This window comes from Aquarana catesbeiana, linkage group LG06 (assembly GCF_042186555.1).
Source record: "Aquarana catesbeiana isolate 2022-GZ linkage group LG06, ASM4218655v1, whole genome shotgun sequence".
In the NCBI taxonomy this organism is placed as follows: domain Eukaryota; kingdom Metazoa; phylum Chordata; class Amphibia; order Anura; family Ranidae; genus Aquarana; species Aquarana catesbeiana.
In genome coordinates this window covers 300623039-300648784 of record NC_133329.1, presented here as the reverse complement: position 1 = coordinate 300648784, position 25746 = coordinate 300623039, and the positions used below count along the sequence as shown (strand labels likewise).

The following is a 25746-nucleotide window of genomic DNA, read 5'->3' as shown; positions in this document are numbered from 1 at the left end:
AACCTCCAACATCCACCCAAAACAGAAATGTTTTCCAGTTGAGAATGCATTTGATAAAAAAAAACAAAATCCTTTTTTACAGTCCGTATCCATATTTCAATTGGGTCTTTTCTATATTAGCATTCTTAGTTTGCAGTTTTCAAACGCATACATTTTAGAACTAAGATAATGATCATAAATATCATATTTTGAAGTTTTCACTTTACAAAAGCAGATGGTCAAATATGCTCTAACTTTTATGTACACCGCTGCAGTTTTTATTGCACATTAACATTTTAAGTTGATTCCTACAAGTCAGGGAAAAGTGGCGTCTGTGTTGCAAATAGCAGCCAATCAGATTACAGCATCTACTTTAATAGTGCAAGTTAGGAAGCTAACATGTGATTGGCTTTTATGGATAAAACATCTACTGTATTGTTTTACCCATATATCATGTTTTACTACTAGAAATGATATGTTAACCCCTTCTCGCTGGCAGTACACATATATGTGGCCTCATGGAAGTGGATCTTTATCTGTGGGGCCGCATATATGCGTACCTGTGTTTGTGCTGGGAACAGGCTGCACCAAGAGCCTGGGGTCCCGTACTAAAGATCAGGAACTAGGAGGTTGAGGTCCCAATCACCTGATTACTGTGCTAGCCACTGATTGGCTTTCACAGTGACCAGTCCTGACCCTGTGAGGTTTTCTTTCACCTCTATAAAAGATAATAAGAAAAAAATAACTAAATCAGGGTTTGATCTAGGTCATGGTCAGGGTTAGGGTCAAAGGTCATGTTCGGAGTCAAAGATCAAGGTCAAATTAGTATCAGTGTCAGTTAGTGTTAGTGTGAGTGTCAGTGTGTTTTAGGTAGCATTAAAAAAAGTAAAATGAACACAAAACACATATGTGGTATCGCTGTAATTGTCAGGTGCAGGAGAATTTATTTTGGGTTGTTCTTTGATGGTAGATTATGGTAATAGCGAGAAATAAATAGTAAATTAAAAAAAAGATTTTCTATTTTGTGCCAATTTTCCTTTGATAATAATAATACAACCCCTTTGCGCTGACGTAACACAAATATGCGGTCTTCTGCTTCAAGAGGTTGTACTAGGGTGATGCCTGCAACTACAGGCATCACCCTGGTATCGTTTTTTAGAGCCGACGGTCGGCTTTCTTACATTTGTAACCGATGCAGCTAATCAGCCACTCTGCTGTTATTACAAGCAGTGGGAGGTGACATTTCCCCCTCCCACCGCCTTCTGCAGATTGCCCGGGCTCTCCGGCCCCACCAGGAGGCCCGAGTGACCAGCCGGCCTGTCCACCGGCTGGCTGGAGACCTGAACAAAGCCAGAATTGGCTTTGATTGGTTCTCAGATCTAGTAACCCGAAAGTGATGTCATGACATCACTTCCGGGTTACTGAAGCCTTAAAGGTGCCAGATTAAAAAAAGAATGTCAGGATTCAAGCCAGGCAAACTTGACAATTTGGATTATTTTAAGTGCAAAGGAGTGATTTGGGGTCCTATAGACCCCAGATACCTTCAAAAAAAAAAAAAAAAATGCTTGACACGTGACTATTGCTATCACAAGGGATGTTTACATTCCCTGTCACAGCAATATTAATGTGATAAAAAATAAAGAAAAACATTTAAAGGGACAGTGTAAATATAAAAAATAAATAATAAAAAAAATGTAAAGCCCCCCAATTCTTCGTTCTCACATGCAGAAGAGAACACATACGTAAGTCGTAATGTAAACAGTGTTCAAACCACACATGTGAGGTATCGTCAAAATCATTAGAGCATGAACAATAAGTCTAGCACTAGACCTCTTCTGTAACTCTAAACTGGTAACTGTTAACATTTTTTAAAAACGTTGCCTATGGAGATTTTTAAGTACTGTAGTTTGTCGCCATTTGTGCTCAATTTTAAAGCATGACATGTTGGGTATCTATTTACTTGGCGTAACTTCATCTTTCACATTAGACAAAAAAATTGGGCAAACTTTACTGTTTTGTTTTTTTTTAATTAATCAGAGTGTATTTTTTTGAAAAATTGCACTTGAGAGATGGCTGCGCAAAAACAATGTACCATAAAATATTTCAATGACCGCCATTTTGTTCTATTTTCTCTCTCTCTCTCTCTCTCTCTCTCTCTCTCTCTCTCTCTCTCTCTCTCTCTCTCTCTCCATATACATAGAGAGAGAGAGAGAGAGAGAGAATAGAATAATATATATATATATATATATATATATATATATATATATATATATATATAAAATACTTCTATAAAATATTACTTAAAGTTCTAAGTCATTTTATAGAAACAAATACTGATTCTAACTTGTGGGCAACAAGTGTCAGAAAAAGACTAATGCCCCGTACTCACGGTCGAACATTAATCAGACATTCCAACAACAAAATCCATGGATGTTGGCTCAAACTTGTCTTGCATGCACACGGTCACACAAATTTGTCGGAAAATCCGATCGTTCTGAACGCAGTGACGTAAAACACGTACATCGGGACTATAAACGGGCCAGTAGCCAATGGCTTTCGTCTCTTAATTTATTCTGAGCATGCGTGGCACTTTGTGTGTCGGATTTGTGTACACAAGATCGGAATTTCCAACAACGGATTTTGTTGTCGGAAAATTTTATAGCAAGCTCTCAAACTTTGTGTGTCGGAAATTCCTATGGAAAATGTGTGATGGAGCCTACACACAGTCGGAATTTTCGACAACAAGGTCCTATCACAAATTTTCCATCGGAAAATCCTATCGTGTGTACAGGGCATATGTCTACAAGGGGTTAACAAAAATTAGGAGATATCCTTTCCTTTACCACTAAACACCCCATGAAAGCCCAATTTGTCCTGAAAAAGCAAGATATAATTCACCTGGACACACTAAGTAGTTAGTACAGTTTTACTAACACAAGTCAAAGTTCAGTCATTAAGATTTGTCTTATCTTGTCATGAGGAGGTCAAAAAGAAACAAAAATAATAATTAGCAATTCAACCTGGCTCAAGGTATATGTGTAATAATTGCTAGCTGACATGTGTCCAATCATCATTTAGTGTTCCCCCCAGTCTAGACTAATGACAGGGGATTGGTGACATTTGTTACTGTTAAAGATGCTCATGATGGCTGTCTACATACAGTTTATACCCCTGACAGCAGTAGGTTGTATTTGACCTTGTGGTACGTGTAACTGATCCAGTGCAATGACTGTAAATGTATTATATAATTCAGTTTTGTTTAAAGTGTCACTCAGTGATGTCACAGACTGCAGTATGTATTTGATATAAATGAATCAAGGCTATCCTAAGCAAATATTTGCATCCTCACACCACCATTTGGATAAATAATGCAATGCAGTGCATTTTCTGTCTGGGATTCTTGTAGAATACTTTACAAGCAGCACCTGTTAGATTTTTTATCTTCATTTCTCAGAGAATACAAACTGTACAGCTAATATCCAGTTAATATAAGGAAAAAACTAGTAAGACTTTGGTGCAAGAAGTAAGAAAATAGCTGAAACAGCATCCCAAATCAATCAGGATCGCCCAGGCACTTTCACGGCACGCAGCATCTTTAATTAAAATCTGTGTATTGTGCTAATAACTTTGCATGTTCATAAGTCTCCTGTATTGATTTAATTTGTCCACCAGGCCAGCACTAGCAGGAGCAGTGTAATGCATGGACACCATGTAAAATTAACAGAAACATTTCAGTGAAAATGGGGTTGATTCCCCCAGGCTCATTGATGCAGAACTGTGATTTTCATTGTAGCGCCAATGCCTACGTTCTAAAACATGCTGTGGGGGATCTCAAGGCTAATTATTATTCTGGATGAGTTGCACAGGCTATATCTGCCATTTCTGTTTAGGTTCCATTAGCATTAGGGGGCTAGATTACTGGCCCGTGAAAATAGTTGGACACTACTGTATATATGCACAAAGGTTCAGAAGGCTTAGACAAAAAAGGCAAGGTCTAACGTACAGGGAAGGAAGGTTAATATACTACAGTGCTTCATAGGTGCTAGAGAAGGCAAGATGTGCCATAAGGGTAAGGAAGAACTTCAAAGGGGTGGAGATATTAATTAGTCAGAGACAGAGGTTCAGTGATGAGATCCTGTTTTTCTGATCATCCTGGTTTGTTAGAGAAGGAATCAAACTCTGATCAAACATTAAACATTAAGGAGGCAAGATCACATAAAAAGAAGCTACCACTGGAGACTGGAGAGTTTAGAGATTATGCCATCCTTGGTACTTCTAGATGATAATGCTCTACAATCTCGACACTATGTTTATTTTTTTTTTCAAAAACTACTGATAGTCCATTCTATCACAGAAAGCATGCAATCTGCTTTATAGGCAGGCCTACTTTTGGTGCAGAAACCCAAGCAAGAAAAAGGACAATATTTAATAGTTCCTGAACTATAAAGAAACATTTGGCCTTTGAGTTATCATAGGCTTGCTGCTGCTTCCTCTAAACAATCTGCCCTAGGTGCTGGCACACAAATGCCATTATGTAACTACAGCCCTTGAAACAGACACTGTGTAAATGGCATGCCGGCCCCAGTGCCGGATCAAACTCTGTGGAGGCAGTTGAATAAATTGAAAGCTTGTGAGATAAGTGAGTTGATAAATGTTTTTTTATCTTTTGTAAACAATTTAAGAAAGCTTCATTGTAATTTTCTTTCAAGATTAAATCAATATTATTTATATGCATAGTTACATTGGTCCAAGTTGGACTGTATATATATATATATATATATATATATATATATATATATATATATATATATATATATATATATATATATATATATATATATATATATTGTACAGGACGCCGTGGCTGGGTCCTGGAAGGACGCTATGTTTCCCCTCTGTTTGGACTGTGGTCCCTTTAAGGGAACAAAAAAGGGTTAACTCACCTGACCTGTAAGAGGAAGTGGGTTTAAAACAAGACAGGAAGTTAGAGAGGGTGTGGAGGAGTGTAGAGGAGAATGTGGATGGTGTTTTGGTGTGCAGCAACAGTGAATAGCAGTGTCCTGCCTGGAAGCCTCCTGCTAGAGGAATCTACCTGCAAAAGAAACTAAGGACTGTTTAACTGCAATAGCAGTTCTGGACTTTGCAAGTCGGTGAGACTGAAACCTTATTCTTTTGTTTTTGCTGCTGTAAAGCTATTTAAGTTCAATAAATCTCCTTTTGAGTGAAAAGCCTGTGTCCTGCGATCTAGCTGGTTCCCCAAACATTACAAGTGGTGCTCGAATGCGGGCAGGACAGAGTAGCAGGCATTTTTTTTGCTGTTTTTTTTGTATTGGACTTAAAACTGACATTTAAAGGGACAGTACAGTGGATTTATGTCCTGTGTTAAAGCCGCACAAACCCTGAAAGCGGAAGCAATGGAGGAGCTAATTAAACAGCTGTCCTTGGCTAATATACAATCGCAGACTCGCCATGAGGAAGCTAATCAGCGCTTAACAACCCAGCTGGAGGTACAGCAAGAAAACACTCGCCTGTTGGTGGCCCAGTTGGCAGCCCAGCAAGCAACCCAGCAAGAGGTTATGCAGGCTCAGGTGACTGCCTTAAAAGAAGTAGTGCAGCAGCTTTCTCAGGGCCGTGAGCAAGCGGCTGTTGCCCCTGGCAACCAGGTGACCATGAGGGCAAGCCATTTTTTGTAGAAGTTGTCCCTGAGTGATGATGTAGAGGCATTTCTTGCTACATTTGAGAGGACGGCAGAGAGAGAAGGATGGCCCCAGGACCAGTGGGCCGGCCTAATTGCTCCTTTCCTAACCGGAGATCCTCAAAAAGCCTATTTCGACCTGCCACCAGATCACGCTAAAGACTATCAAAAATTAAAGGCAGAAATATTGGCTCATTTGGGGGTAACTACTGCTGTTCGGGCCCAACGAGTGCACCAATGGAAGTATCGTCCAGATCGTCCACCACGGTCTCAAATGCATGACCTGGTGCAACTGGTAAAAAAATGGCTGCAGCCCGAAATGTTGTCTGGCCTCCAAATCGTGGAGCGGGTCGTGCTGGACCGATACCTAAGGTCACTGCCAGACAACCTTCAACGGTGGGTCAGCCATGGAGACCCCAAAACAGTGAACCTCCTTGTCGAGATGGTGGAATGATACACAGTGGTGGAGGATCTGCTTGGCCCTACCCAGCGCCAAAGACCCAGTCTGCCATGGCCTATTCGTTCGACTGTTGCCCTTCGAAAGAACGTTCCCCGGAGCCCTGGAACCAACACCCCGGAAGGTCAAGAGTCACTCCCGATACCTTCTCAGCGATCTGTTCCTGTTCGGAGAGGAGGGGATGTACAATGTTGGCGATGTCATTCCTGGGGCCATACCCGGGCCCACTGCCCACTGCAAGAGGAGCCCATGGAATGCGGGGTTCTTCGGAGGGGGTCTTTTTATGCCCAGAAAGCATGCACAACACATATTGATCTTGGAGAAGAGAAATTCGAGTGTGAAGTCCAAGTGAACCACCTCCCTGCCCGGGCTTTGCTGGACTCCGGAAGCATGGTAACCCTGGTCCATCCTAGAGTAATTGGGAAGATCGGTCCGGTAAGAAAAACTTTACGGGTGGTGTGCATTCACGGGAACACTAGAGAGTACCCTCTCATCTCGGTGCCCATCTCCACAGCATGTGGCACTGGTACTCAAGAGGTGGGGGTGGTAAAGAACTTAGTACATGATGTTATCATAGGACGAGACTGTCCATTATTTGCAAAACTGTGGGGAAAGGGAGAACTACCTGGACGGTCCAGAGACTGGGGAGAAACTAGTCCCTCTGTTCCTGCTGTTGAGAGAAATAACCCTGAAATGCCGAATGTTCTTGAAAATGCTAATGATTTGGTTAATGGTGATGAAAGTAGTGCTGATATTATTAAGGGTGTCAAAATGTGTGATTCACAGACCTACCTGGACACTGAAGAGGGGGGGGAACCTTCCCCACTTCAGGTAATGCTGGGGGAAGAGGATGAGGAAGTGGCCGTTACCCCTGCCCTGCCGGATTTGGGTGTTCCTCAGGGGGCATTTGGTACTGCCCAGATGCAGGACCCCACTTTGGCCCATGCACGGGAACAGGTTGTAGTAATAAATGGGTTTCCCCAAGAGCCAGGTGCGAATGAGCAGTGGCCACACTTTGCAAATTGTAATGAATTGCTTTATCGGGTTACCAAAGTGAGAGAAAATGTGGTAGAGCAATTATTGGTACCCCAACAGTATAGACGCAAGGTCCTGGATCTGGCCCATGATGATGTTTTAGGGGGACACCTGGGAGTTGAAAAGACGGAGGTACGGATCACCGACCGGTTTTACTGGCCAGGTCTGAAAGCAGAGGTAAGGAGATACTGTACCTCTTGTCCCACCTGTCAGTTGACCGCTCCGGTGACCCACTTCCGGAATCCTTTGGTCCCTCTGCCCATAATTGAGGTCCCATTTGAAAGGATAGCCATGGATATAGTGGGTCCCTTGGTGAAGTCAGCTCGAGGTCACTCCTACATACTGGTGATTCTCGACTATGCCACCCGATATCCTGAGGCGCTAACTCTGCGGAATACCTCCTCTAAGGTTATTGCCCGGGAATTATTCCAGTTGTTTACACGGACTGGTTTTCCCAAGGAAATACTAACGGACCAGGGCACCCCGTTTATGTCGAGGGTTATGGCCGATGTGTGCAAGCTCTTCCGGATTAAACAGCTGCGCACATCGGTCTACCATCCCCAAACGGATGGGTTAGTAGAACGCTTTAATAAGACCCTTAAATCTATGCTCAAGAGAGTTGTACAAAGGGATGGTAAAGACTGGGACTGTCTGTTACCAGCTCTCCTGTTTGCTATCCGGGAAGTGCCCCAGGCCTCCACTGGGTTTTCGCCCTTTGAGTTGGTATATGGGCGGAGACCTCGCGGACTACTGGATTTTGTTAAAGAGGAATGGGAAAGTGAACCTAGTCAGCATAAGAGTGTTCTTGAATATGTTTCCCAAATGCAGGAGAGGATCCGAACTGTGTTGCCACTAGTCAAGGAACATTTACAAAAAGCCCAGGAGGCTCAATGACGAGTCTATAATAGGGCTGCTAAAATAAGGAACTTCCAAGTGGGGGATCGAGTAGCGGTGTTGATTCCTACTGTGGAAAGTAAATTCTTAGCCAGGTGGCAAGGCCCCTTTGAAGTTGTAGAAAAAGTGGGAGAGGTGAATTATAAAGTCCACCAACCGGGTAAGAGGAAACCCTATCAAATATATCATGTAAACTTGTTAAAGCCCTGGACAGAGAGGGAACCAGTGACCTCCCTGGCTAGTGCAAGATTGGAGCCTCGGGTTGGGGTGGAGAGTGTCCAAGTAGCAAATACCCTGCCTAAAACCCAAAGTCAGCAGGCAAAGGAGTTCTTCAAGAGAAATAAAGAAAAATTTTCAGACTTGCCAGGGCTCACGAGTACCATAGAGCATGATATCATCACGGAACCAGGAGTCAGTTTTTGTCCGGCCCTACCGCATCCCAGAGGCCCAAAGGAAGGCTGTTTCAGAGGAAGTGAAGAAGATGTTAGACCTGGAGATTATTGAAGAATTGCAGAGTGAGTGGTCGAGCCCGATTGTGTTGGTACCGAAGCCCAACGGGACTCTGCGATTCTGCAATGATTTCCGGAAACTTAATGAAGTTTCACGGTTTGATGCCTACCCCATGCCCCGGGTAGATGAGCTTATTGAGAGACTAGGTACAGCCAGGTTTATCACTACGTTAGACCTTACCAAGGCATATTGGCAAATCCCGTTGACTAAGGCTGCTAGGGAGAAAACTGCTTTTTCTACCCCAGAGGGGAGTTTTCAGTACAAAAGGATGCCTTTTGGATTGCAAACTGCTCCAGCCACATTCCAGCGAGCAATGGATAGGATTTTATGACCTCACCGGAAGTATGCCTCAGTGTACTTGGACGACATAGTCATTTTTAGCAGAGACTGGGAATCACACTTGCCCAAAGTCCAGGCAGTGCTGGACTCTCTTTGGAAGGAGGGGTTTACAATAAACCCTGAAAAATGTGCGTTGGGAATGGAGGAGGTGAAATACCTGGGCTATATCGTGGGTAGAGGGGTGGTGAAACCTCAGGTCAGCAAGGTAGAGGCTATACAGAGTTGGCCCCGTCCCCTCACAAAAAAGCAGGTACGTGCATTCTTGGGCATGGTGGGATACTACAGGAGGTTTGTACCCAACTTTGCCACGTTGGCGGCTCCATTGACCGATCTGACTAAGGGTCGGAAATCGGTCATGGTGGAGTGGCATGCAGATGCTGAGAAGGCCTTTTTGGAGCTCAAGTCGGCACTGTGCCCACACCCTGTCCTGGTAGCACCCAATTTTTCAAAAGAGTTTGTTGTCCAAACTGATGCTTCTGATGTAGGGTTAGGAGCGGTGTTGTCACAGGTTGTTCATGGAGAGGAGAACCCGGTAGTCTTCCTCAGTAGGAAGTTAACACCAGCGGAGAAAAACTACGCTATAATTGAACGAGAGTGTCTGGCCATTAAGTGGGCTCTGGAGTCCCTCAGATATTACCTTTTGGGGAGGAAGTTTAGGCTGATTTCTGACCATGCCCCTTTAACATGGTTGAGACAGGGTAAAGGGAATAATGCCAGGGTTACTCGGTGGTTCCTGGCACTCCAGGAATTTAAATTTGTAGTGGAGCATAGGCCCGGGAGACTGCATCAAAATGCAGATGCCCTCTCCCGAGTCCATTGTTTGAGCTCCACTGTTGCCTCTACCTCCATGGCGTTGGGGCCCAGGGGGGGGGATATGTACAGGACGCCGTGGCTGGGTTCTGGAAGGATGCTATGTTTCCCCTCTGTTTGGACTGTGGTCCTTTTAAGGGAACAAAAAAGGGTTAACTCACCTGTAAGAGGAAGTGGGTTTAAAACAAGACAGGAAGTTAGAGAGGGTGTGGAGGAGTGTAGAGGAGAATGTGGATGGTGGATGGTGTTTTGGTGTGCAGCAACAGTGAATAGCAGTGTCCTGCCTGGAAGCCTCCTGCTAGAGGAATCTACCTGCAAAAGAAACTAAGGACTGTTTAACTGCAATAGCAGTTCTGGACTTTGCAAGTCGGTGAGACTGAAACCTTTTTCTTTTGTTTTTGCTGCTGTAAAGCTATTTAAGTTCAATAAATCTCCTTTTGAGTGAAAAGCCTGTGTCCTGCGATCTAGCTGGTTCCCCAAACATTACAATATATATATATATATATATATATAACTGTATATGAAATATCCATGGCTGAAAGATCGCCATTTGTCAAAAGACAAACTGTTCTGCTGGTTGTCCGATCCTCCAACTCCTCTTCTGCACATATTTCCCTCATCATACCCTCCATGCTCCTCTTCTGCACATTCACACTGCAGTCATATCATTCACACTCCTCTCCTGCACATGCTATCCCCTGTCATACCTTCCACACTCCTCTCCTGCACATACTGCCCCCTGTCATACCCTCCACACTCCTTTCCTGCACTTACTATCTCCTGTCATACCCTCCACAATCCTCTCCTGCACATACTGCCCCCTGTCATACCCTCCACACTCCTCTCCTGCACCTACAACCCCCTTCACACCCTCTGCACTTCTCTCTTGCACAAGCTGTCCTCTTCATGTCCTCCCCACTTCTATCCTGAACAAAGTTCCACCTATTATACCCTCTGCACTTCCCCCTGCACATACAGCCTGCTGTCATACCCTCTGCACTTTTTTAGCTGCACATAATGTCCACTATCACACTTATTTCAGCACATAGTGCCTACTGTTATACACTCTGTATGCCTCTCCTGCACATACTGTCTACTGTCATTATTTTCCAGCATATTGCCCCCTAAAGCTGAACATAGACAGTTAGTTGTCCATTGACACAAACAAAGGGTATGGAGGAATCCTCCCGTTATACTGTATTTTGGCAATAGGACCCACTGCTGTCAAAGAACACTGATCAGTGGCTGTAGTCGCTGATCATCAAAGGTTTTCTAGCATGTCCCTTCGACAAAAGGCCTCCCTAGACACTGTGGTATTACGTGTGCATGTGTGTGTGTGTGTGTGTGTGTGTGTGTGTGTGTGGGGGGGGGGTACCGCAAGCCAAGTTCCTGATGCTACAAGCTGACAGGAGTAGTGACAGCAGTGTCTCAGTACTCCTACCAACTTAGCACTGTAAGTGACATACAAAATCTGAAGTGAAGGAGAAAGCTGGGAGGTGACGCAGGCCATGCTCTCGCCCCCTTCCAGCTCCTCCCCCACCCACTTCAGCACTCTTGGATAAGGACTGTTGGATCCAGACTGTCTTCTCGTTCTTCTCGCTCCTGTCCCGGCAGCAAAGAATGTGGGTTGAGCAGGCAGGTACGTAAACCCTGTACAGACTGGATCTGACAGCCAGTGTTGTTCCTGACTCCCTGATCCTGTACCCGCATCTCTCCTGCCAGCTGCCTCTAAAAAGAGGAATTTACTTGCATGATATTCACTTGTATACGCCTGAAAAAAAAGGGAAAACGCCAGTGATTAGGAACCTTGAAGTTCTTACATGTGGCAGCCAAAGTGCCAAACATTTTGTTCTTCTTTTTAGACCAAACTAGAGATCAAAGCTTTATCTGTAATACACAGTAATAGGGTTTGACAAACTTCAAGCTGATAAGGACTAACATGATTACTGACATATGTCGTGTACAAAGTAAAATGTTCTGTTATCCTATGTCTAAGGTTGGTTTCAAACTGCTGTGGTTTGGCCCATGGTTTCTCCTAACCTACTATTAGATTGTGTGTTTTCTGAAAGCCAACCAAAAGTCCTTCATGCTACATCTTTGGTGCGCGCTCAGAAAACGCACCAAAAACATGCAATCTAATAGAATTGATGGAAACTGCAGGCAACCCAAAAATGTGGGTACACTTCGCTGCACCCGCGCTGTGGCAAAAAATGCACGGCAGTGTGAAAGTACCCTACTTTAGAATTTCATTTGGTTGCAAATGTATGACCAAAAATTTAAAAAATGTGCATTAAGATTTTTTTTATGGCTGTAAATGCTATACTGCCCCTACATAAACCTCACCAGAGTAGGTATTCTAGCTTTTATAAAGAATTAATTTAACAATGAATGGAGGGTTTGTGCTAGGAAGGTCGGATTGGGGGGATTGGTGCTAGGAGAGGAGATGTGGGGGGTATGGGATTTGTGCTGGGGGGGCAAAGATTTATGCTGGGAGGGAGGATATCTGCAGGGTGGGGTTTGGGCTGGATGGAGTGGTAATTTTTTTTGTGAGAATTTTTGCTTGTAAAAGAAAGTGGCGGAGGGGATGAGATTTTTTCAAGGAGGGGAAATTTTGGGGCAGGAGGATTTGTGCTGGGGGGTGGTGTGATTTGGGGATATGGGTGAGGAGAGGTGCTCTGAGGAATGGGGGATTTTGGGTGGAAGGGGATATTGGGGGGAAGAAGATGTGTACATCAGAAGTTGGTTTGGGGGGGGGGGGGTGTTATTGTCAAATTCTGTAAAACCAACAGCATGTTCATTATATATAAAAAAATGCACTCACCAGTATAACAATGGAGTAGCACTTTAAACTTTAAAGCAGAGGTTAAAAGGATCCTTCGACTTACTGCAAGCCTCGTCTGGGATGTTGGCAGCCACTCAAGTGAGACCGTTTCAAATTCTACATCCGTATAAATACTGTGCTTTGAATTACTATTATTTTACTATAAAGTATACAAAAATTAGAGTGCATACTGTACATGATATATATAATGTGTATTATATAACTGTATGTATACAGTATATGAGTTGTGTCTTTATTTAATAAGGTATTGTGGCAAACAATGAGGATGTGCAGTGATCCATTTGAGTTTATTGAAGTAAACGAAAAGATTATTTCTGATTGGTGGTTATGGGTTACTACATTTTGCACATTACTCTTTGCTATATTAAATAAGCCTGAGGTCATACAACTCGATTGACATGTGTGAAAGTGGTAAAACTGCACTTTAATGAATTCTGTCATTTTCTCCTCTAGTGACGAAGATTGTGTGCGCTGAACAGTGTGATGGCCGCTGCTATGGACCTTACGTTAGTAATTGCTGTCATCGGGAATGTGCTGGAGGCTGCTCTGGACCTAAAGACACTGACTGTTTTGTATGTTGCCTGTCATTTCACTTTTCTACCCTCCACAACCCTTCTCACCCAATATTTAATATGCCTACTGATTCTCTATCTTCATGCATTTTGTCTCCAAACATAAATGCTCGTTTAGCTCTTTCATATATTTCTCCCATTTCAGCTTGTATTACCCATCAGCCTGCATTAGCCCTGGCAGATTTTAGAAGTTTTACAAATAAGAAATTGAACATATCTATGTGCTAATGCATATGATTTATGGCTTTCACAAGAACACTTTGCAGATTTAAACATTACCATTTTGGTTTGCCTCTAAATCCCCACCACCTGCTTCATAAAACATTTTAAGCATCTTTTAAAAAGTTGGTTTGTTCATGTTAAGTTAGATAAATCTGTAATATAAAGGAAACATTACAGTGGATTTCCCAGTGTTAAAATGCATTGTAAAGTTATATGTATTGAATTCACAGGTAACATGCAGGAAGCCCTGAGCCAATTAAATTTGTGATAGTGTATACTGACAGCAGAGGGATTTGGTAGTATAGCTGTGTGAAACCTGTCCTTAGTAATCAGTGCAAGGACTGAAATGACTCAGCACAACACCTATGCAGAATAGGAAGAAGTATGGGATTTTTTAAAAATCATACTCACCTAGGTGGATGCTGCATCTGTCCCCTGCTGGCTCTAAGGCTGAGAACTGAGCGATCAAAACCCTGCTGATCACTCAGTTCTCAGTGCTCCCTGAGCAGAGAGCTGGTATATTACATTATATAGACTATTTCCAGGCTGTGTATGAGTGTATATATATATATATATATATATATATATATATATATACACATATACACACACACACACACACACACACACTATATTACCAAAAGCATTGGGATGCCTGCCTTTTTTTGCATCCCAGTCTTAGTCCATAGGGTACAATATTGAGTTGGTCCAGCCTTTCCAGCTATAACAGCTTCAACTCTTCTGGTAAGGCGGTCTACAATGTTTAGGAGTGTGTCTATGGGAATGTTTGACCATTCTTCCAGAAACGCATTTGTGAGGTCAGGCACTGATGTGGACGAGAAGGCCTGGCTCACAGTCTCCACTATAACTCATCCCAAAGGTGTTCTATCAGATTGAGGTCAAGACTCTGTGCAGGCCAGTCAAGTTCCTCCACCCCAAACTAGCTCATCCATGTCTTTATGGACCTTGCTTTGTGCACCGATCCAAATCATTTGGTGGAGGGAGGATCATGGTGTGGGGTTGTTTTTTTAAGGGCCCCTTAGTTCCAGTTAAGGGAACGCTTAATGTGTCAGCATACCAAGGCATTTTGGACAATTTCATGCGCCCAGCTTTGTGAGAACAGTTTGGGGATGGCCCCTTCCTGTTCCAACATGACTGCGCACCAATGCTCAAAGCAAGGACTTGAATGAGTGAGTTTGGGGTGGAGTAACTAAACTTGAATGGCTTGCACAGAGTCCTGACCTCAACCAGACACCTTTGGGATTAATAAGAGCGGAGACTGCAAGCCAGGCCTTCTCAACCAACATCAGTGCCTCACAAATGAGCGTCTGGAAGAATGGTCAAACACTCACATAGACACACTCCTAAATCTTGTGGACAGCCTTCCCAGAAGAGTTGAAGCTGTTATAGCTGCAAAGGGTGGGTCAACTCAATATTGAACCCTACAGACTAAGACTGGGATGCCATTAAAGTTCATGTGCGTGTAAAGGAAGACGTCCCATTGCTTTTGGCAATATAGTGTGTGTGTATATACAGGCATACCCCACTTTTAAGTACACAATGGGGTTTATTTACTAAAGCTGGAAAGTGCAAAATCAGGCTCACTTCTGCATAGAAACCAATGAGCTTCCAGGTTTTATTACCAAAGCTTAATTGAACAAGCCGAGGTTAGAATCTCATTGGTTTCTATGCAGAAGTGAGTAAATAAACCCCATTGTGTACTTAAAAGTGGGATATATATATATATATATATATATATATATATATATATTGAATGTGGTGTGGAGCTAATGCCTGGCTAATTCTTTGGCTTTGTCTCCTTGCTAAACTGGAAGAAGTATATAGTTAAGAAATTCTGACACTATTCAGACACGTTAAGAGCATGCTTGTTCTGGATCGCTGACTCAAAAAATATGAATGCCTGACACAGTCAGGTAAGTAGTATCTTTATACAGAGACCAGCGATGGTGGACACCATACTTCTCCCATAATAGGTGCACTATAAAGCTAACACAAGAGGAAACAAGGGTAAATTTCTAAATAGGAACCCACATGCAATTATAAAAACCTGACAACCCCTTCCCCGCTGCACTTTAAAGTGATTTCATGTCTGTCTTTGTTCATTGGAGAGTTTATTCTCATTTCCTGTACCTTTAACACAACAGGAAGTAAAGGGTAATATCCTTAATGGGGAACAGCAAACAACAATAATCAAAACAGAATTTAAATTCTTATTCAAAACAACAACAAAAAAAATCAGAGCGCCACCAAAGATGAATTCCAGGTATGGTATATTTCTACATAGTTACATTGGTCCAGTGTAACTATGTATATACAGCATTGGTGACATTACCACCCCACTTCTCCACCTCATCTAGTCAGAGAATGCTTTGCATTCAATCAGAAAATGCAAAGCATTCTCTGAATGGCACATATGCTCAGCAGCTGTGTTCAGAATGCAGGCCAGCCACTCAGCACAGGACCTGGAAGCAAGTGTAGATCACTAGAGTAATCTTGTCTACTTCATTGATTTCCAGCTTTCAGTCCTTAGGGTGCCAGGCTGCTAGGGATTGGGGTGCGGCCAAATCCAAATCCTCAGCTACTTTTTGGGGATTTGAATTTTTAAAATACCTGTGTGTTTTCCCTAATGCCGCGCCCTCTCTCCTATCGTGCGCAGAATGGAACAGGGGCGGAGCTTGAGGGGTCGCAGTCTTCCTCTCCAGAACGTTGTGTCTGTCCTCGGATTAAGAGTGGAGGGCACACAGGTGGATTCCTCCTGGCAGGACATGTGCCGGGGCAGGGGGATTGTGAAACTCCTGGACATATCGGTGTGATCTATGTGTGTGGGGAGGTGGTCTGGCATGCAGATTTAGCAGTCAGCTTCTCTGGGCTGGATAGGAATGAGAAGAGTGGCAGGAAAGTTTGCTGTGATGGAGGGAAGTTGGCACAGGACATGGATTGCACACCTTGGGACACTACAGAGGAAGCTGACAGCAGACTTTTGGTCAACTATTGCATCGAGGCCCACTAGCTTCAAGCTTTGCCTCTGGTGTGGAAGTTTTAGTTTGCCTGACCTGCCAGCTGCCCATAGCCAATGAGGGGAAGCAGGGAATGCATAACCCTTCCTCCTCATTACACACTAACTTATAGTCGCAAATGGTGGGGGGCCAGGGGCACCAAAATGCACCTTTGCCTGTGTGGATAAAAATCCTTGGACCTGCCCTGCTTCCAGAGGCATCAACCAGGTATGGTAACTATGTACATAGTTACATTGGTCCAAGTTGGACCATGTAACTTTACCTAGAATTCATCTTTGAAGTCATATTGAAGTATAAAAAAAACAAAAAACAATCACATTCTCTCCTTCAGATTATGCTACCTTAAAATATGGAATCATTTATTTAAATTTATTTAAATAAATGATTAATTTATTTAAATTTAAAATCTGAAGCATCCATCTACCTGACCTGCATTTAACAACTCTTCTTCTCAGCAGTTCCAATTAGAAAATTCCAAATTACTTTGCAGTCAGTACTGTCATGACACCAAACAAATACTTTCTTATGACAAGTTGGAAGACTAAATCTTCTTTTACTTACAGACATGTTTTACAAGTCACATTTCATTTCATGCTTTCCAGAAACTTTGTAAAGGTTGCAGATCTGTTTTTCGATAGTAGGGGTCAAATTAGTGCAAAAAAACCTGATAATATTCATCATTCATTTAACGCACAATAACCAGTTAGTTTCCAGATAAGTGAAGTCAAATCAGTGAAAGATAAATTCTGAATGGTTGCTCTAGGTTACCATTGAAATTTATGTGCCCCCCCCCTTTAGGGAGATTCACCCTCTCTACTTGTCCTGTTCACCATTATCATTGAAAAGGAAAGTTCAAGAAAATCACAAATTTTGGGTTGTTCCTAGAAAAGTAATAGAGGGGAAATCTTCCAATGGGGACACTAGGGGTTATAACCTTCTCTTACTCTAAAAAAAGTTTTGCCTATAGTTCTGCTTTAACCACTTCAGCGCCAAAGGTTTTACCCCCTTAATGACCAGGTCATTTTTTGCGATACGGCACTGCGTTACTTTAACTGACAATTGCGCAGTCGTGCGACGCTGTACACAAATAAAAGTGATGTTCTTTTTTTCCCACAAACAGAGCTTTCTTTTGGTGGTATTTGATGACCTCTGCGGTTTTAATATTTTGCTCTATAAACAAAAAAAGAGCTTCAATTGTGAAAAAAATATATATTTTTTACTTTCTTCTATAAATCACACCCAATTAAAAAAATGTAAAAAATCTAATTTCTTCATCAATTTAGGCCAATATGTATTCTGCTATATATTTTTGGTAAAAAAAAAATCCCAATAAGCATATATTGATTGGTTTGCACAAAAGTTATAGCGTCTACAAGCTATGGGATATTTTTATGGCATTTTTATTTATTTATTTTTTTACTTGTAATGATAATGATTTTTAGCGGTACTGCAACATTGCAGCGGACAAATAGGACACCTAACTGACACTTTTGACACTTTTTTGGGAACTAGTGATATTATTACAGTGATCAGTGCTAAAAATATGCACTGTTACTCTACTAATGACACTAGTAGGGAAGGGGGGTAAAATCAGGGGCGATCAAAGGGGTAAGTGTGTCCCTAGGAGGCGCTTGCTAACCGTTTGGGGGATGGACTGACTAGGTGAACACAGAGATCCATGTTCCTGCTAAGCAGGAAGAGAAGATATTTGTGTCCTCCCTTGTCAGAACAACAATCTGCCTTGTTTACATAGGCAGATCACCGTTCTGCCTCTCCGGGGAATGATCGCAGGTGACTGATTGGCTCCCCCTTTGTCCAATGGGCGCCTCCAGCGGCGAACATGCCGACAGTATTTATTGCACAAAATGCCATACAGGTACATCATTTTGCGCAATTGAGCTGCCCTGCTGCAGTATATATGCGGTGGGCGGTCTTTAAGTGGTTAAAGCAGCAGAATGGCCATGGTAAGGACACACTGCTGATTTATAACGCCCCCCATGTTTAGTAAATAAAAGAAACCGTGTTTTCTTTTAATATCCAATCTTATTCGAGGGAACTTTGAAAAAAAAGTTTTTTCTTGCACTTGATTGGACAATTATAGTAAAAACAGCTTCACCTCAAAGTGGTTTTAAAGGCTGCAGGTTTTTTTACCTTCATGCATTCTATGCATGAAAGTAAAAAAACCTTCACTGTGCAGCTCTCCCCTCAACCCCCCCTTAAACTCACTTGAGCCTGATCCCGATCCAGTGATGAGCAGGCTCTCCTGAGTCTCTGACTCGTCATTGGCTGGAAAAGGGCAGTGGGAGCCATTGGTTCCCACTGCTGTCAATCACAGCCAAGTCACACTCTCTGTGTCACACAGAGGTAGTTTAGGAGCAAAAATGCATAAATGCCCCCAGAGTAAGCAGCTTGCTCTGGGGGCAATAAGAAGGGGGGAGGGGATAGGAACGCTGGCGGGAGACCCAAGCAGTGGAGGATTGTGGATGCTCTTTGCAAAACCACTGCACAGAGCATGTAAGTATAACATACAACCTCTCTGGAGAGGAGATGCTTGAGAGAGGATATGATTTCAAATTTCAAATACCATACTGACCCCACAATAGGGATAAAACTTTTTCGCAGAAGGGAGTTTAATAAGACATGTGGCCACTCACTAAAATGAGAGGAAAAGAGGTTTAACCTTAAACTACGTAAGGGGTTCTTTACTGTAAGAGTGGCAAGGATGTGGAATTCCCTTCCACAGGCGGTGGTTTCAGCATGGGGCATTGATAGTTTCAAAAAACTATTATATAAGCACCTTATAAGACATAAGACCTTGTGTCTTTTTTCAACCTCACCTACTATGTTTGTTGTTTAAAAAAAAAAAAAATGTGACGCTTTACAAATGCTTTAATTACTGAACTCAGGAAAAGTTCACTTGACACAGTGAACACAATCTGCTCTTTTGGCAAATCAACCCTATTGTATGAATGTGTAAAATCTATTTAATAAAGAAAACAAAAGAGCTGCTCTTCCATAATCTGTAAATGGCCCTCCTGACTATGACTATTTGACATTCTGTGCACATTACAACGCTTTACCGACTACCCGTTCTCATCTACAATCTGCCTCCAGATTATTATCACTTGGTAAATCTGAAACTCAGTCCGAAAACACACAAGGACGCTCTGTTTTCAGACAAGATGTGCTATGATTATTTTATAAGCAGAGGGTTAGAGATGTTCTGACAGTGCTCAGGATCATACAGTGACAGGAAAAAAACGAAATTGCTGTGTTAGCCAGTTCAGAATTTTTGATCGGACAGTAAGGGAATCCAAGCCAGCACATTATTGCTCGATTTTTGCTTGTCCTTAAAACAAGGTATATTCCTTCACTTGATATTTGAATTCCCTCATATATGTTTTCATTCCTGCCTGCTATTAAAAAAAAAAAAAAAAGAAAGAAAAAGCTAAATAACAAAAAAGAGAATAACCGCAAGCAAGGAGCAAAGTTTTACAGGCGTCTGTCTATACATTAACCTAACAAAGACTCTTCCATGGAGGGTGGGAGGGTGACGTCCCCCTGGAGACAGCAGAACTACTTTCTCTCTTGTAGAAATGATAACCTCCCCCTGTGCAGATTCAATAGGAATGAATGGCAGCCCTGCTCCCTAATTGGTAGTTTCGATTCCCCAGCTGGAATTTAAACGGGTGGCGTAGGAGAGCAGCGGGCCAACCCTCCGAAGTACAGATCATTAGGGTGTTCAACGGAAATATAGGCAGCATCCGCTATTAACTGCTGTCACCAGCACTACTTCTCAGCCTGCTGCTGTCAACTACTGTCATCAAAATATTTATTTTTTGCTTGCTGCTTTTTTATAAATGGAATAAATAGAACTTTTTAGAATATTTTCCATAAAGCACATTTGGCAGCAGTATAGCCTCCCTTCTCATTTCAATGCAAAGACTTTATGTTCCTTCTGTCAACCAAACCTGGGGGTGGCTGGACTGGATCTTAAGTTTACTGGGGACACAGACACGCTGGGGAATTGATAGGCACTAAGTATGATACAGCGAGAGAAAATGAACTGGTAGACTTTTTTTTAAACTTTAGTGAAAGTATTAAGCGCATTTCTCAATGCATCTTGATGGCTGAAACAGTAAACAATTACCATTCTCGACCTGTTCTCTCTTTTCAGGCCTGCCTGAAATTTAATGACAGCGGATCTTGTGTCACCCAGTGTCCACAGCCCAATATATATAATCCAACTGCCTTTCAACTTGAGCAAAATCCTAAGGCCAAGTACACCTATGGAGCATTCTGTGTGAACAAATGTCCACGTAAGTGAAAATATATTACTAAATATAAACTTGCGCTAATGGAAACAAAAAAATGATGATATCGTGCAGCTGCTGTAGACAAGGTGCTAGTCACTTGGATAAATGTGGATGAAAAATACAGCGCTCACAACACACAATATAAGTGAAAACAACAAAAAAAGTCCAAATGAAAGTCCAAATAAATACTGAAGTGTAAGTCCACAAAGAAGTAGGTGCAAAAAATACTTCACAGACTCCCACTCACCAGAACAGGACAACCCCCAGCTTTGCAGTCCAGGGGTCACTTCAGGCTCGTAAATGGTATCCCACATAAATGGATTGGAGTCAAAACATCGGCTGATAGATCGGTGTAGATTTGAGAGCCTCTTATTGGAAATCTACACCGATCTATCAGCCGTTGTTTTAACTCCAATCCACGTGTGTGGGATATCATTTACTAGCCTGAAGTGACCCCTGGACTGCAAAGCTGGGGGTCGTCCTGTTCTGGTGAGTGGGGATGCAAAAGGGGGTGTCACTGTACTCCTGCAAGTCTGTGAAGCATTTTTTGCACCTACTTTGTTGTGGACTTACACTTCAGTTGTATTTATTTGGACTTTCATTTGGACTTTTTTGGTTGTTTTCACTTATATTGTGTGGTGCAGGTGCTGTATTTTTTCATCCACAAATGTCCACGTAAGTTTATTAAGATGTTATTGGAAAAGTGACTTTATAGACTTTAAAGGTGCTGTTTAAAAAAGTAATTTGGAGTAAGCAATAGTGATCAAGTAGATTTTAGCATATAACACTTCAGTGTGGCTTTAGCATTTCTTTTTGTATTATGTTTTTTTAAAAGAACATTAAGGGTTCGGTCACACTAGAACACGGGGCAGAAAACCTGCACTTCCTTCACCACATTCAAAGTGCACTGCCCTTGGGATCTGCAGTCGGTGTCCGTGCAATAATAATAACTCCCCAAGCGCAGGTTGCAAATGCAGTGCATTTGCCCGCACCAGATCGCATTGATACAAAAGTACCATGTGATCCAGTTGTAGTGCATTTCCAAAAGTAGTGCAAGCACTAGTTTTGGTGCGGTACAATTTTGGCTAGATTCACACTTGTGCGGGTGGTTGCCAACCACCCGCAGTGAAAATGCACTGGTCTTTCATATATGCCGGTTAAGGCTTCATGTACACGGGACATTGTTCAGCCTCTCCTGAACGATTTAACTTGACAGCTAGAAACCGGTGTCTAAAAAGGAATGTTTAGCCACGTTTACATGCCGCATTTAGTTGCGTTTAGCCGCGTTTGCGTCTAGAAGTGTTTGAAAAAATAGCCAAAAATAAAAAACGCCTGTAAACGAAATGCAGCTAAACGCGAGTTACCGCGTTTAGCCACGTTGGCGTTTGAAAAGCCTACAAACACAGCTTCTGAACGCATTTTTTGGGGTTCCAAAAAAAGCCTCTAAATGCAACTGCCTAGAAACGACTATAAACTACCCTGTGTACATGTACTGATAAGATAACATAGAGGAGAGTTCAGGAGCAGTTGAAAAAAATGCCCAACTGCTCCTCAACGTCTGTTTACCAGCAGCAGTGTACATGAGGCCTAACACCCGCCACTCCATACAGGAGACTGGAGGGTCCAATCGGGTCCATCTGAAAAAACGAACAGGTGGACCTGATCGGTTTGCCCGTGTGAAAAATCCATAAAGAGGCGCAGGGACTTTTTACCTGTGTTTCCTGCAAGTACAACGGCTCATTCAAGCGAATGGGCTGCTGTGCCACACAAATGCGGGCCTTACCGAGTACACAGGCCTTCAACCTATGCAAGGGAGATCGCCACACTAAAATTGCATCGTTAATGCGGCGACCTCTCTGGTTTTTTTTCATTCAGCCCACTGGGTTAAAAGAAAGAAAAGTAATTTGTACCCAGCATGACTTGTTCATTTACATTGTTTTGTACTGTGTGTTTGTTATGAGCAATCTTGTATTCCATGTCTTCTACACATTTGTATGTGAGAGAGCAGAGCTGTAGCATTGATAGAGAAATGTGTTCTTCCTTTTTTACCAGCCACTCTATGGAAATATGATGCATTCTGATGAAAGCTATAAACACTTATTTTCACCATTTCTAGATAACTTTGTTGTGGATGACAGCTCATGTGTGAGGGCTTGTCCCAGTAACAAGATGGAAGTAGAAGAAAATGGAATCAAAATGTGCAAGCCTTGTGCTGGAATCTGCCCGAAAGGTAAGCATGATGATCTCTTCAGAGGGAGTTAGTTTATATTTATAATTGAGACTATTTCTAATGCAAGAGTTGGCTTGGGGATTGGACCCAAGGGACATCAAACCACCGTGTGTTGTTCAGTTTTTTTACTGAATACGGATCATGGTCATGTCTTATTTAAGCTATCCTACATACAAGTAAATAAAGCATCTTATGCAATGTGTGCCCCTTATATTCACACTCTTGTTGCCTGATTGTCTCCACATCTATACATGTTGATCTCCAATGCAACTTAAAAGGTAACTCCACGTTTGTGGGCAAAAAAATAGCAAATAAAAAAAATAATAATATAGCATACAGTATACAACTGCTACACAAGCCATACTGTAATTGAATGTTAATAAAAATGACTTTTTGTTTTCAATCTGCAGCACTGTCATTTTCTGTAAAATGCAATATGGCAACCCAGAGGTGTTCTCTACTCAGAACAGAATGTACAGAATGTCCCCCCAGATATGTCATTTCCTGCTTGTGTGATTGGCTTACTGATTTTCTCAGAAATCATATAAATCAGATTTTGGGCATCCCCCGCAACAAAAATTTAATTTTTGGTGAGATACTCCCAACGGGAAATTACATCTAAAGGAATGCAGACCCTGCCACTTTCCTCATTAGAACCCTGCAAGTGCAGCATCCGATTGAGAATTATAAAGTCATTCCCATTAGATTCACTTTGCACATGGACACAGAGAAAGAAATAGCTGCTTCTTCAGAATAACAAAATGTAGGAATCTGCAACAAAGTCTATTAAAATCCTTCAAAGTACATAGAACACCCAGAGGGTTTTTTTTCAACAAGAGTGGAGTCACTCATTAAAGTGTAAGTGCACCCTAAAACTACAGTATCTCACAAAAGTGAGTACACCCCTCGCATTTTTGTAAATATTTTATTCTATCTTTTCATGTGACAACACTGAAGAAATGACACTTTGCTACAATGTAAAGTAGTGAGTGTAGAGCTTGTATAACAGTGTAAATTTGCTGTCCCCTCAAAATCACTCAACACACAGCCATTAATGTCATAACCGCTGTTCAACAAAAGTGAGTACACCCCTAATTGAAAATGTACAAATTGGGCCCAATTAGCCATTTTCCCTCTCCGGTGTCATGTGACTCATTAGTGTTACAAGGTCTCGGGTGTGAATGGGGAGCGGGTGTGTTAAATTTGGTGTCATCGCTCTCATTCTCTCATACTGGTCACTGGAAGTTCAACATGGCACCTCATGGCAAAGAACTCTCTGAGGATCTGAAAAAAAGAATTGTTGCTCTACATTAAAATGGCCTAGGCTATAAGAAGATCGCCAAGACCCTGAAACTGAGCTGCAACACAGTGGCCAAGAACATACAGTGGTTTAACAGGACAGGTTCCACTCAAAACAGGCCTCGCCATGGTCGACCAAATAAGTTGAGTGCATGTGCTCAGCGTCATATTCTGAGGTTGTCTTTGGGAAATAGACGTATGAGTGCTTCCAGCATTGCTGCAGAGGTTGAAGGGGTCAGCCTGTCAGTGCTTAGACCATATGCCGCACACTGCATCATATTGGTCTGCATGGCTGTCATCCCAGAAGGAAGCCTCTTCTAAAGATGATGCACAAGAAAGCCCGCAAACAGTTTGCTGAAGAAAAGCAGACTAAGGACATGGATTATTGGAACCATGTCCTGTGGTCTAAGATAAACTTATTTGGTTCAGATGGTGTCAAGCGTGTGTGGCGGCAACCAGGTGAGGAGTACAAAGACAAGTGTGTCTTGCCTACAGTCAAGCATGGTGGTGGGGTGTCATGGTCTGGGGCTCCATGAGTGTTGCTGGCACTGGAGAGCTACAGTTCATTGAGGGAACCATGAATGTCAACATGTACTGTGACATAGTGAAGCAGAGCATGTTCCCCTCCCTTCGGAGACTGTGCCACAGGGCAGTATTCCAACATGAAAACGACCTCAAACACACCTCCAAGACGACCACTGCCTTGCTAAAGAAGCTGAGGGTAAAGGTGATAGCATGACCAAGCACGTCTCCAGACCTAAACCCTATTGTGCATCTGTGGGGCATCTTCAAACAGAAGGTGGAGGAGCGCAAGGTCTCTAACATCCACCAGCTCCGTGATGTCATCATGGAGGAGTGGAAGAGGACTCCAGTGGCAACCTGTGAAGCTCTGGTGAGCTCCATGCCCAAGAAGGTTAAGGCAGTGCTGGAAAATAATGGTGACCACACAAAATATTGACACTTTTGGACAAATTTGGACATTTTCACTTAGGGGTGTACTCACTTTTATTGCCAGCGGTTTAGACATTAATTGCTGTGTTGAGTTATTTTGAAGGGACAGCAAACTTACACTGTTATACAAGTTGTACACTCACTACTTTACATTGTAGCAAAGTGTCATTTCTTCAGTATTGTCACATGAAAAGATATAATAAATATCTACAAAAATGTGAGGGGTGTACTCATTTTTGTGAGATACTGTAAAATCCCTGCATCCCCACGATTTTTGAAGCCGATCTAATCCGGTCTCCAGTGGCGGAAGCTCTGCAGAGGACACGGCCGACAACGGCTGTGAAATCAATGGGGAGTGACGTCACCTATAGACTTACTATGGGGTGTCTGTTGTCGGTTGTGTCCTCTGCACCCGCCTCCACAGCATAGCTGTGGCATGGGATCGGGTCGGCATGGGATCGGGTCGGATTGGCTTCAAAAAAGTTATGTATGCGGATTTCTTCTTTACAGGGCTAGATAGGTTAGTGGATGCCTGTAGGTGCAGCAATTTTAGTGTT

General features: G+C 42.5%; 1 protein-coding gene across 2 annotated transcripts in view; it reads left to right on the top strand.

Moving 5' to 3' along the window:
* The window catches only part of ERBB4 (erb-b2 receptor tyrosine kinase 4), a 1370802-nt gene that overhangs the window by 925968 nt on the left and 419088 nt on the right, over positions 1 to 25746 (top strand). For both annotated transcript variants that reach the window (XM_073633560.1, XM_073633559.1), the window contains exons 6-8: positions 13015 to 13133; positions 20571 to 20712; positions 22826 to 22939. In XM_073633560.1, the coding sequence (XP_073489661.1) occupies positions 13015 to 13133; positions 20571 to 20712; positions 22826 to 22939 (375 nt within the window). The remainder of the gene's footprint in view (positions 1 to 13014; positions 13134 to 20570; positions 20713 to 22825; positions 22940 to 25746) is intronic.